Source organism: Bos indicus x Bos taurus, chromosome 15 (genome assembly GCF_003369695.1).
Source record: "Bos indicus x Bos taurus breed Angus x Brahman F1 hybrid chromosome 15, Bos_hybrid_MaternalHap_v2.0, whole genome shotgun sequence".
Taxonomy (NCBI): Eukaryota; Metazoa; Chordata; class Mammalia; order Artiodactyla; family Bovidae; genus Bos; species Bos indicus x Bos taurus.
In genome coordinates this window covers 45,826,414-45,839,362 of record NC_040090.1, presented here as the reverse complement: position 1 = coordinate 45,839,362, position 12,949 = coordinate 45,826,414, and the positions used below count along the sequence as shown (strand labels likewise).

The 12,949-nt window shown below is 46.2% G+C and overlaps 1 protein-coding gene across 1 annotated transcript in view; it reads right to left on the bottom strand.

Annotated features, from left to right (window-relative positions):
• Positions 1-1,903: 1,903 nt before the first annotated feature.
• The window catches only part of SPON1 (spondin 1), a 306,130-nt gene continuing 295,084 nt past the window's right edge, over positions 1,904-12,949 (bottom strand). The window contains exons 11-16 of the mRNA XM_027563341.1: positions 11,999-12,181; positions 9,308-9,478; positions 9,054-9,221; positions 8,081-8,245; positions 6,088-6,351; positions 1,904-4,582 (exon numbers count right to left, since the gene is read on the bottom strand). Coding sequence (XP_027419142.1) covers positions 4,419-4,582; positions 6,088-6,351; positions 8,081-8,245; positions 9,054-9,221; positions 9,308-9,478; positions 11,999-12,181 — 1,115 coding nt within the window. The 3' untranslated portion in view covers positions 1,904-4,418. The remainder of the gene's footprint in view (positions 4,583-6,087; positions 6,352-8,080; positions 8,246-9,053; positions 9,222-9,307; positions 9,479-11,998; positions 12,182-12,949) is intronic.

The following is a 12,949-nucleotide window of genomic DNA, read 5'->3' as shown; positions in this document are numbered from 1 at the left end:
TTGTGGCAGAATCAGAGGGTGGTGGGGCAGCTGCTTGCTTGATAGGATAGGATGTTGGAGGAATAAGAAAATGAGCCAGTGCAGAGCACTCAGTCATAGACATGTAGGTGTGCATGTCTTAGAAGTAGATATTCCCATTTGCGTACGTAAGCCTTGCGAGATTGAGAAGCTTCTGGTTTGCGGGCGACATTCCTTTCTGACTGATGAGTGAGGATGGCTTAGGGCAGTGCTTCTCAGACTGAGGTGAAGGGCCAGTTTAAAAGCAATTTTTTTTTTTTTTAATCTCCACTGTCCTGGATACAGTGTACTAAATAGAATACAAAATATGAACTGTTAGAAAAATAATCATCCTCTGGGCTATTGTGGCAATGTCAAATTAAAAGTTTCTGAATGCTTTTAATTTGTCTTTCGTTGTAGGATGGTAATGGTCAGTTTGTGGATGTTTTCAGGCTGCAGTCTCTCTGGGAGTGGCACTAATGCAGTGTGTGAGGAGCAGGAGATCCAGGGATTTTTCATGAGTGGCCCATCTGAGTTCTTACATGGGTTGGTAACTTCCAGGTTAAGATCACCCTGTAGGAGTTACATGCTTACACTAGCCAAAAGAGACTCTTATAAACTCTCAGTGTTGTAGTCTTGAATAAGATGTTGGTCCCTGTCCCTTCTAATACTTAAAATTCTTAATATTTAAAGTAAACTGTCTAAACACAGAACACTTTTAAACTATGAAAATTATTAAAATTAATACTCCTATTAAATAGGAGTACCATTAAAATATGAGAACTGTTAGCAGTAAGTTGTAAAGCCAGGAAGAAGGTAAGGACATATTCTGAGATTTATGAAGAATTTAGAGCAATATGAGAAAGTGATAATGAATGCTATCTCCTGTTAGGACATTACGTGGAGTGAAAAGTCTGGGACTGCATTTTTCTCCGATGATAGCTGGGTGAAAGTTTTGCATCTGTATTTTTTTTCCAGGGCATTTTCAGTCCTAAGTGATAGAAATACAGCTCAAGCCAGCTTCAACACAAGGCAGGCATTTCTTGGTGTACAAGGGAGCGAGGGGACTGGTGGTGTAAAACTGGCGTTCAGTGACTCTCCTGCCAGGATACCATCAGGACTCGGTCTCAGGATGGAAACTGGCAAATTGTGGAGGTGGGCAGAGAAATCCTTTGGTGTAAGAAAGCTTGTTACCAAGCCTGAGGCCAGACAAGGTAAAATAACACAGTGGTTTGAACCCAGGCTGCTTTCTCTGCCCAACAGAGCACACTTGATAGTGTGTCTAAAGCAAGGATGCCATTATTTAAATTTGACATTTTAGTACACATCTTTTGCTCACAGATTTCAAAGGATTTAAATTAAAAAAATATCTTCATGCTTGTTAGCATTCAGCTGCTATTTATAGTTTGTTACAGCATCTCTTTTTCAGAAAGGACTATTTTATTTTCATTCAGTCTCCCTATTTTAAGTAAGATGAAAAACTGAATAATTCAGTTATGAAAATTAATAGCACCAAAGAGTAGAATGTCTGCCTTCCTTGATGCTGTGTTGTAATTGGAGATCGCACTTTTATGTTTATAATTGTATTTGGAATGTACTGTCCCTTTCTTAAGGACATAAATATTTAACTGCGGGGAAAGGGGGCCGACTGCACAGTCCTAGTACAGTTTAATATTTAATCCTTTAAACTGAAACATATGGGCTGTTTGTTAGGTCACAGAAGTAATTTGACATTGCAGATTTTTGTGTCTTGACATTTTAGCTGTGGACTTGACCTGGATTGGAGAATTGTGGTCATGTGAGAATGTATAGTATATCCTTACTTCCTGGAATAAGTACAGAGACCTTGACTATGTCTAAAACATGTTTAATATACAAAGTCCCAATTAAAAACAGCACAACATCATTTAATTTTTTTTCAGTTCTGGGTCTGAAGAAGCCCAGGATTTATTTTTATTTGTTACAACAGAGTATCTTCAAATAATGCATCAGCAAGGTGACAGGTGAGTGACCCCATGTCTGATTGGGGAATATATCTCTGATCTTATTTTCATTTTAAAATGTGGATGTAAATTGAAGTCTGAGTGGTTTGGCCTTGATAAAAATACACACAATTATAGTTGTTCTTTGTATGGCAGTTTTTACTGGGTGTCTTACGATATGTTTACTATCTCAAGTGGAAGTCCAAACAAATTTTATTTTGTAGTAAAAAGTCTTTATTTCCAAAAGATTGGTTAACCAGAAAAACTGTAAACCACCTAACACAAGACTTTGGTAAGAAAGAGATTTGACGTTTTGTATAAATTCCCCCTTGTGCAAACAAAAAAGAGTTAACACTTACGTAACAAGAAACATGTTACCCATTCTTATTCATTAACCAGTTGCCTGGTTTTAAGTCTCCAAAATTTGGATTAAAATTTACCCAAACAGGACCAAACAAGAACTTGAGATACTAGGGTTGCTTGTCCTTAGTTACTTAGAAATTGCCACTCTGTGGAACTTTGATTTTCATGGGTTGGGAGGAAGGATGCATTTAGATAGCTGAGAGTAATGTTGGAAAAGCAAGCAGATTCTATATCAGGGCTTTTTCTTTTGTGCAAATAGAAATTAAACCTCTTATTTATTTATATTTTGTACTGCTTTGTACAAGGGAGGAGAAAGCAGTTCACTTGAAGGATTAAAAAAATAATGTTGGAAACAATTCAGACCCCCAGAAAGCTCAGCAATGGAATAGTGGTCCCTCCAGAATGAGGGTGCAAAAGGCATATCTCTTACTGAGTATGACTGAAATGGATAACAACAATTGTAAAAAAAAAAAAAAAAAAAAGACCCAACCTTCTGAACACTGAATTAGTTTAAAACACAAAAGACAGACCCAATGAGTTTTTTATTGAATAGTCTCTCTCGTAGTTAAAACAGTACAGATTCAAGGCTGTAGCATATATATATATATATATATATAATGTTGTGTTTGGAATATCCTGAAGTATTCAATGCAAATTCTTAAAGTAGTGTATTCAAAGCATTGTATGCATCTCATCCATGGTACATATTTGGATTAAGCACGATAAAGAAGGCCTGCAACAAGAGCAGAACAGTAATTTTAACAGTAAATGTAGAAACTGCTGATGGACTCAAGTTGGTAAAACGTCCTTTTACACTAATCCTTGGTAGTCAGTCTCCCTGAATTTGGTGTGCTTGTGTGTGGAAGGGAACGGAAAACCATGACCCTCCCTGTGGTGGTGTCAGAGGACCAGACCCTTGGTGTGGAGGGCTGATGTATGTACGTTTGACTTCCCACCAGATTTTTCTGCTAACTTGATTCTGTGACATTCCTTTCTCCCTGGATTTGTCTTGGTCTCTGAAACACTTTTTCTCTCTACATATAAAATTTTATGACTATAAAAACCCTTTCAAGTTCTAAGATAGTATTTTTGTTGAAGGAATGGCTTGGTGGACTGCAGACAAACTCGGCAGAATGTTTGCATAACTGAAAAAAAGGTTTTCTTGTTAGAAACTGGTTTGCTGATTTAAAAGTCGGTGTTGGAAGGTTTAAAAAAACTCAAGCCTGGGACTGCTCTAGAGGCCAATTTTGCTGCTGTGGTTCTAGTAAGGATCTAGGATCACAAGGTTCCTAAGGCTGGCTTCCTAAGAGAATTATATCCAAAAAAAACCCAAAAGAAGGGAATAATAATTTCTAGACTCAGTATGTTTTACCTCAGGTGCAAGAACTGGTTATATTTTTTTAAAAAAGCAGCCATCATTTTTTTCCTTTGAAGTATCAGGGGTTGAGATACTGGATTCAGAATTTCTCAGTGAAAGAAGAAAAGCCACCCAACATCAGTGCTTCTCTTCATGTTTGCCAGCTGTTTCCCCAAGAACTGTTGATGACTGAGGAGACTCAACAAGGGACCCTAAAGTTCCACTAAATGAGAAGAGACAAGCAAACAGTAGTTTGCTGCAAGAGCAAGCAGGCCACAGGCAAGAATGAGGGGACTCTGCTCTCATTCCCACCCAATCAGGAAAGTCTCCCTGCTGCTGCGCCCTGGCACCGATGCACAGGGTCAGCTGCGGGCACAGCTGCCTCTCCATGTTGGGGAAGCCAGGGTCTCTGTCCTGCCGCCCAGGTGGATGCTTGAGAGGGACACGTTCTGTTCAGCACAGGTGACTGGCACTACTCACTTGTGCTGGAGGAGGGCCGGCTAAGGATGAGGGAGCCCCATGCCCCCACCCCCAGTCTGTGCCCACCAAGAAGTGTACAGAAGGGTGGCCGTAGCATCCACAGGACTACTGGGCAGACCCCCCTGCAGAAATGAAAACTAGTGTACACAATTTAAACTGCCTTAAACAAGCAAACAAACGATCCAGCCATTGGTGCCTCTGGGGGTCTAGAGTGCAGCCCTGGGACACATGTACCCTGGTTAACACGGATGGACGTTGCACGCTCTGATCTCCTTCTTGTCTTTGCAGCTGGTAAACTGGGAGCTTTTGAACCTCTTCTTCACAGTCATGTAGCGTTCCTGGATCCCTCCTCCGCACAGTTTGGTGCATTCTGACCAGGCTGTCCAAGGGCGCATCCTGCAGCCTGAAAGCGTGAGAAGGCCTGATTAGGCCAGCAGACATGGCGGGAAGAACAGGAGACTGAACTCTAGTAAACTACTGTCAAACCTAGGTAGTTGTCTGGACTTCTCTGCTCTGTATGTAATACTTTGTTGAGTTCTCATTAAGTTATTAGAGTTCTTATCACATATGTTAGCTCATAGCTGATTGACTATTAAAATGGTCCATTAATACTTTGCAGCTCTTCCCCATCAAGGAGCAGAGTCTCCTCCTCCACCCCTAGTATCTGGGTTTGGCTGTATGACTTGCTTTTGGCCAATGGGACAAGAGCAAGCATGGCTTGAAAAAAAGCCCTTGGGAACCTTTTCCACCACTGTGTAAGCAAGTGTGGCTATCTGCTGGGGAGACCACGTGGAGAGAGGCCCCAGAAACACAGGCGAGACCATTCTAGACTTGCCAGCCCTACCTGAGCCACCACCTGACAGCAGCCACTCAAATAAGCCTAAGCTAAACCCCGCAGGAGTCATCCAGCTAAGTCAATCCAAGTAACTACCCTACAGAATCCTGTAAATTTCATTTGTTTTGTAGTGGCTCATTAATGCAGCAACCAGCCAAGGAGCAAGTAACCACTTCCTCTAGTGCTTTGCTGTCCCAAATACTTAGCTTCCCCAGTATCAAGTAAACTCAGGTATAATTGATTATTTTCCCATGTAAATAGACTTGCCTTTCTCAAAGAAAACTTCCCTGACCCCCAAGATTAGGTTAGATCTTAATTAAAAAAAAAAAAAAAGCACTATGTGTATTAGGTTGGTGTGAAGATGATTGCGGTCTTTGCATTGTTGAAGTTTGTCATTTGATACTGGAATGCATTCTAAATAGATGTTATGTCATATGTCATTTTAATGCACATTTCTCAACTTTTTTGTTTTGCTAATGACTTATTACTTGCTATTGATTTTATATTTATATTAGACTATGGAAATGATATTAGACAAAAAGCTATTCCCAGCTATTGTTTCATTGTTTTGCTGATATTGCGCTCTTGGCTGGGACCAGCTTATTCAGCAGTGAAGCCCTAAGTGGGATTTTTTTTTTTAGTTTTGGAACTCCTTAAGTTATACTGAAGGAGGGGGACACATAAGCTTTCTCCTTGTCTACAGAGAAAATTTAAACCAGTCTTTGTGCTTCCGTTTTTGCCACCTCCAGACCACTCAGCACAGGCCTGTTAAAGTCAGTCTGTTACTTGAAACCTTCACCTGCAGGATCGAGTCCTCAGCAGCCAGTAGACCTTTCCTGTTCTGGTCCCTGTCCTCTGTCTGCAGCCTGGTTTCCTGCCTCCCCACACAGAATACTGTGTGTTCTTCTAGAGCCCACTTACCATTTGAACATATCTTGTTCTTGGGTATCTCCATGCCTTTGCAGGAACAATGCCTGCTCCCTAGAAACACCCTTCTTTTACTAGCAGACTCCTACAAGACCCATACTGCTTTGACATCTCCCTGAACACCAGCCCATACTTGGGGGCAGTACCTGGAAACTGGTCCCCGTCCGACTCCTCCCTCAGCTGTTCACTCCTCCGGCTCTCTCGGGCCTCCCTCCAGCGCAGGTTCTGGATGGATGGATTTCGGAGGCATTTCCGGATGCGGCACTTCTTCCGCTGTACAGTCTCTGGGCAGGGTGCACCTCCAAACTGAGGCTCCATTTGGATCATGCGGGTTCGAATCATGTGTCCTTTCCCACATGACTTGTTACATTCCGACCACTGGGACCACTCCGTGAGCTCACAGTCAATGGCTGGCAAGACACAGATGGGCATGAGTGTATCTCACGTCTGAAACAAGATCTATATACTTAACTGTTCTTTAACATCTCAACACAAGCCTCTGGAAAATGCAAAGCAGGTACTGTTACCCCATTTTTATGGAAGAAACTGAGGCTCCAGGGGACAGACTGACTATCCAGTCCACATGGTTGGTAAGCAGTGGATGCAGAATTTGTGCCCCAACTGAAACCCACATACTGTGCCCCCTTTATGATTTGAAAAGGCTTTTGGAGGGACTTTAAAGATTAGCTCAGAGCCTTTTGCTCTCTCTAAGCTTCTAGAATGTTGTCAAATTAGCCTCAGGTGGCACACACCAGCTTTCCACAGCCAAGGACCCTGATTCCCTGATGGAAGGCACAGCTCACTGTGCCATTTACCCCTGTGGTCTAATCCTAAGGACACTGTGACTTTTGCAGTAAGAGCCAGATAGCGTCTCTTGTTCTCACATCATCCTGGGTCTTATGGTGATCATCAAAACACAGGAGTCAGAGACAGAAAATTCAATAGGGAAGGAGCAAGTGGTGTCATGGCTTATCATGATAACAGATCCAGCCAATTCTCATTAAGCCAGCATCTCACACACATGGAGGAAAGCTAACACCTCTGAGTGATTCTCAGGATGTCTTCTAGGGAGGCAGTTGATTCCAAATTGCACTGTCTCTGCAAAGTGGGGGCCAGGCTGGCTGGATCTAGGAAAAACTCATTTTGTTCATGGTCTGCCCTTCTCTCCCTGTGGGAGCTCTGGTAGCTTTCCCATCTACAACATAGGGATAACAATATTTTTCTTATTAGGTTGTGAGAATTGAGTGAAGTAATAATACTCTCAGCCCAGTTCCTGGCCCACAGTGAGTGTTCCATAAATGTTCTTTTTCTTCTCTCTCCATTCACTGGGCCCTGTGGATATAGAGTTTTGTTTAAGTTGGTAACAGCGTCTCACAAGATTCCAGAGCCCCAGCTCCGATGAGCTGTGGAGGCTCACACTTCCTTGGTGGGCTCAGCACTTTGTACTAGTTATATGGTTTAATTCTCAGAGCGGATGAGGGAGAGGGTTGCTAAATAATGTGCTGAGATTTATATAGCCAGTAAGGGACAGAGCTGGGATCTGCCTCTAGGCAGGCAGCCTGAGTAATTGCAAGGGAGAGGAAGCACAGAGGCTGCAAGTGCATTTCAGAGGAAGCCAGAAAAACAGATCCTAGCAAACGAGTCTGACTTTCCACCACCTGAAGAGAAGTCCTCTGGGAAGACTAACCAGAAAAATGGGTTCTCTTCTTAGATAATAAATTCAGCTGGTCATAGAGATTTGAGAGTGGATGAGGGTGGGTATGGGGCTTTTGAGGGCTCTACTTGCTGGCCTGTCTTCATATCAGGGAACCACTGATTAATGTCCACCTTCTGGTCATGGGTAAATAAAACGGTCACAGGTGGGGAGGAATAGAATTAAAAAGTTGGAAAACCCATGGGTCAGACTAGCCTCTAAACTGGGGGAGACGGGGTGAGTGGGGAACTACAAAATTAAGTTTTATTGAACCTGTGCTGTTTTCCATCTAAGTCTCCTGTTTAGACTTAACAGCAGTTTGGGTATCTCATAGACAGTAGTGGGATTCTCCAACCAGCAGTCATACTGCAGGACCTAGCAATATGAGCAGCGTGCAGGCCTGGTTAAGAGGAGGAGAGGTGGCTCCCAGGAGCGCCAGGACTTACGGCATTCAGGCAGCATGCACTTCTCCACCTGCTCCAGCTCCTCATTACAGTCCCCGAGTTCGGCTAGAGACTTGAGCATCCGCTGGCGGGTCCGCATGCCCTTCCCACAGGTCACGCTGCAGTCGCTCCACTCAGACCACAGGGATAGCAAGCATGGGATGGTGTCTAGACCAAGAGCCAGGTTTGCCACTGAGAACAGGCTCCCTTTGCTTTCTTTGATCTGGTTCCCCCCTACCCTTTGTCCCCCACTCAGGCCCCTTGAGTAAATTGAAATTGACCAGTGGGTTTAGATAACCCAAGTGACCTTTATGGAGCCAGGAGTGGCTCAGCAAATCACTAACTATTCTTGTCATTCTCCTGCATTTCCCCTGGCCCAGCTGGAGCTCATAATGTGGCTCTGTTATACGAATACACACTTCCCCACTTGAAACACCCTGAGGGTCTAAATAGGGTCTTACTAGAGACAGAAACATTCCACATGCCCTAAGAACCATGTGCTAAAAGATGGGCTCAATGATGTGGTTTTGGACACTTGGGCACTGAAATCCCTAGAATGTACTTGGGTGCGTGTGTGCATCTCTGTAGTGATGTGTGGGCCTATGACATTTGTGTGTAGAGTAGATGTATTGCTTTATGGGGCCACAGGCAAGTCCAATAGAACAAGAAGGGGAATGTACAACCTGCCTACATGTATACCCCCTGGAAAAGATACTCTGGGGTCATAAAAAACACAGTTACAGGTGAATGCTATCTAGAGGCCATCAGCTTGTCACCTCAGCATTGCTCCTTCAAAGGAGGTCACTCTCTGGGTCTGGATGATGTCCACACACCCATAGCTTTCATCTTACAGGGGAAGTGCCCTGCCAGGAAGGGGGCCCGTATTTCCCCCTGCACCTGCGCAGCCTCGACAGTAATACCCGTGCTGAGGGCCTCCATCCTCTGCGCCAGCGCCCCCGCCCCCACGCCCACTCACGGCACTCGGGCATCATGCACTTCTCTGCCTGAGATGTCTCAGCCTTGCACATGGAGCCGTCCGCGGGGCTCATCTTGACCATGCGGTGCCGCTTCTTCATGCCCATCCCGCAGGTGGCGCTGCACTCGTCCCACTCGCCCCACTCGGTCGTCAGGCAGCTGCTGGGAGCTGGGGAGTCCGGTGGTGTTGGCGGCGGCGCGTCGGCAGCCTCAGCCTCTGAGCCCCCGCACGTCCCACCCCGGCGCCCCACTCACAGCACTCTTCGTTGACCGTGCACTTCTCTGTCTCCTCGGTGGGCAGCGTGCACACGGAGCCGTCCTCTGGGAACTGCTTCACGTATCTCTCCCGGGACCGCGTGCCGGTGCCGCAGGAGATGCTGCAGGGCGACCAGGTGATCCACTCGGACATGGTGCACGTGGAGCCGTCTGCAACACGGAGCGGACACTGCAGCCGTGGCGGCACGCTGCTGGGACTCGCGCCACTGACCGAGCGAGCTCCCCCAAGGGCAGAAATCTATACGGTCAGCTGGCATGCAGGGGGATTTGGGCAACTGAGGACGGAAGCCAACGTAAAGGGCACATATTTTTAAACCAGGAATTGTTCTTTAAAGGAAATGTCTTTCTCCAAGTGCATGGAGCACTGGGGATTACTCCTTCACTCGACAATATATTTGAAAGACGTTTGGATGGATGAGAGAGTGATATATGCCTGTTTAGTTCTAAAAAAGGATGAGGGATATGAAGTCATCCATCCATCCATTTACTCACGTCAATTAAAATTTACTGGCTGCTTAGTGGTATGTCGGAGAAGGCAATGGCACCCCACTCCAGTACTCCTACCTGGAAAATCCCATGGATGGAGGAGCATGGTAGGCTGCAGTCCATGGGGTCGCTAAGAGTCGGATACGACTGAGCGACTTCACTTTCACTTTTCACTTTCATGCATTGGAGAAGGAAATGGCAACCCACTCCAGTGTTCTTGCCTGGAGAATCCCAGGGACGGGGGAGCCTGGTCGGCTGCTGTCTATGGGGTCACACAGAGTCGGACACGACTGAAGTGACTTAGCATAGCATAGTGGTATGTGGTGACTGAGGTTAAAAAGATGTGTATAGTATGGATTTTAATCTTCTCCAGAAAGAGAGATGGGCACATAAACTGGCAATAATTCTAGGTATTGAAAATATGACAGCAGATGTAAGCCCAGGGAATTGGAAGGGGAGAAGCTCCTTGGAGTTCTGGGGTGGATTTTACACAGGAGGGCACTTTGGTTGGGTGGAGAATATCGGTATTTAAGGTGAAGGGACTAGCTCTTGCAACAACCTGTCTGGAGTGTGTTGTGTGTGGCACTGGGAGATGAAGCTAGAAAGAAGGATGGAAATCTCAGCATGAGGCCAGCTTGCACACATCCACAGTCACATGTACACAGGAGTGAAGGCTACGTGTTGTTACCGAACCTATGGACAGTGTTGCTGGACAGTGCTGGTGGAAGACAGCTGGAACCCATATTAGACCCAGGGAAATTCTGACATGTCCTTCGACAAGGATGAACCTAAGGACATTATGCTGAATGAAGTCAGTCAAAAAAAAGACATACTGTATGATTCCACTTATATGAGATACCTAGAATTTTCAGTTCTTTAAAAGCAGAATGATGGTTGCCATGGGGCTGGGGATCAGGGGACTGGAGAGTTAGTGTTTAATAGGTCTAGAGTTTGTTTTGTGAGATGGAAAGAGTTCTGGAGATGGAGGGTGGTGATGTTTGCATAATTCTGTGTGTGTGTGTGTGTGTGTAACACCACTCAACTGTATAACTAAAAATCGTTGGTAAATTTGCTGCTGTATACCACCAAATAACAACGGCATAACCCAGCCGTTTTCAGAACTATTGTTACCACCTGGGAGCCACTGGAATTCCTCCCCTCTGGAGGCGATGGTTAAAGACCTCAGCTCCCAGTGTAAGCCTCAGACTGTACACCCATCCCCACCATCTCAACCCCAAGAATGAGAAAGTGCCTCCAGCATTGCTAGGGCTGTCACAACTTGCACCCTGCCTGTGCATGCAGGGTTCACTCCTGGGCACAGACAGCCGTAAGTCACTGTGCAGTGTATCCAGGAGAGCTTGTTTAAGACCGTGCCCTAGGAAGAGCCAGAAAGTGAATGACCCACCAGGGGGCAGTAAGGTCTCTTCAGTTATCCTCAGCTTGGAAGTGGTTTTCTTCCTTCTATAAACCAGCCCAGCCTACCCATTCCTTCTTACTGCCTTGTTGCGCCTCTGAGACACTTAAGATCAGAGCACAGAGTACAGATCTGTTCAGGCAGAGAGAGGATTGTACCTTGGAAGGTGGGCAGCTGGCCTTTGCACAGCAATCAGCACGTGTAGCTTCAGCCAGCATGACATGGGTGGTGCAGGTGTGTGGTTCAAGCCTGACTTTTTAAAGCCTGACCTTTGACCAGTTACAAGGAAAGAACTGCTGCGATCAGTCCAAAGGCTCTGACGCAAGGAAGTGAGGGCTCTGACCTGGGCTGAGGCAGGCCGTGCATGGATAACAGAATTAGGGCAAGGATCTAGGTTCAGTCTTGGCCAACCTGTTCACCTGCTTCTTAAAAGAAATTGGAGGTAAGGCCCAGAAATAGGCAGCTTGCCTCCTGTAATTTGTCATGTTTACTAGCTCTTCAATAACTTGTGTCTGTTTTCTTGCATGGCTGGGGGTGGTCAGTCAATCTCAAGAATTCTTTTGATGTCATGAGACATCTGTGTTCACAGCCCTCAAGATACTGTTGGAGATGAGGGTCGCCCTGGGCAGGCAGTCCCCACTGACAGTCTAGTCAGGGTCATAGTGCCCATTGCGGGCACTGCCAGACCAGGTGGGAGAGGCCGGCATGGCCAGGTAGGACCCCCCTTCCTGAACTGCTCTCAGCCAGCTGCTGGTGGGGTGCCTCCTCACCTTCGTCGCTGCAGCCGGGGCCCATGCAGGGCTGGAAGTCCTGGGTGTCGGGGCAGGGGACGCTGAGGTCCAGCTGTGCCTTCAGCATGCGCTGCCGCATCCTCTTGCCTTTGTCGCAGGTGGAGGAGCTGCAGGCGGACCACGGGGACCAGTTGGAGTAGATGCAGGTTTCAGGGGTGTCATCTGGGAAGAGTATGTGAGATGTTTTCCCTGGGAGCCTATGGGAGCTGTGACTGGCCCTCCCCCTGGACAAGTTCACATGGGGACAAGAAAATCCCTGCTGGCTGACCAGCCTTAGGGAGGCGGGGTACTCCTGCGATGCAAGCAGCCATTCACTTCCCTTCAAAAATGATACTTTGGCATCCCACTAATACAAATCGAAGTAACCTCATAGTAAGGAAAGATTCTCCTACTGTCCCTTCTCCTCAACACCCAAACACCAGCCCTCACTTCAGCAGACAGCGTTTCCACACGGATGCAGGCATATCATGGGGCAATTTGGGGAAGCGTAGGCTTTTTCTGTGTTGTTGCTCACCTTCCCAGGATCCCACACACAGTGTAATGATGAGATTAAGGATCGTCAGTGTTCACTGAGCACTTACTGCGTGCCAGCATCATTCTAAGAACTTTATCCGTCCCATCAGTTGTGGTAAGGACCACAACTCCCTAGGAGGCAGGCTCTGTTATTATCCCCATCTTACAGTTGAGGAAATGCAGCAAGGTGGGCTTCTCGCCCAGCGCCCGGGGAGGAGAGCCCAGCTCGTTCAGCTCCAGATGCTGTGAGATACTCTAAGCTGAAGCCAGGGCTGTGCCACTGCCTCCTGACTCTAGGGTCTGGCTGACTTCCCTTGCTGCGGAAGTGATTGGACCCACTCCTGCCTCACAGGCTAGTGTGAGAATCATAGTGGAGAGTCATCTGAGTCCCATGAAGCCAATGCGGATGCCATTTAC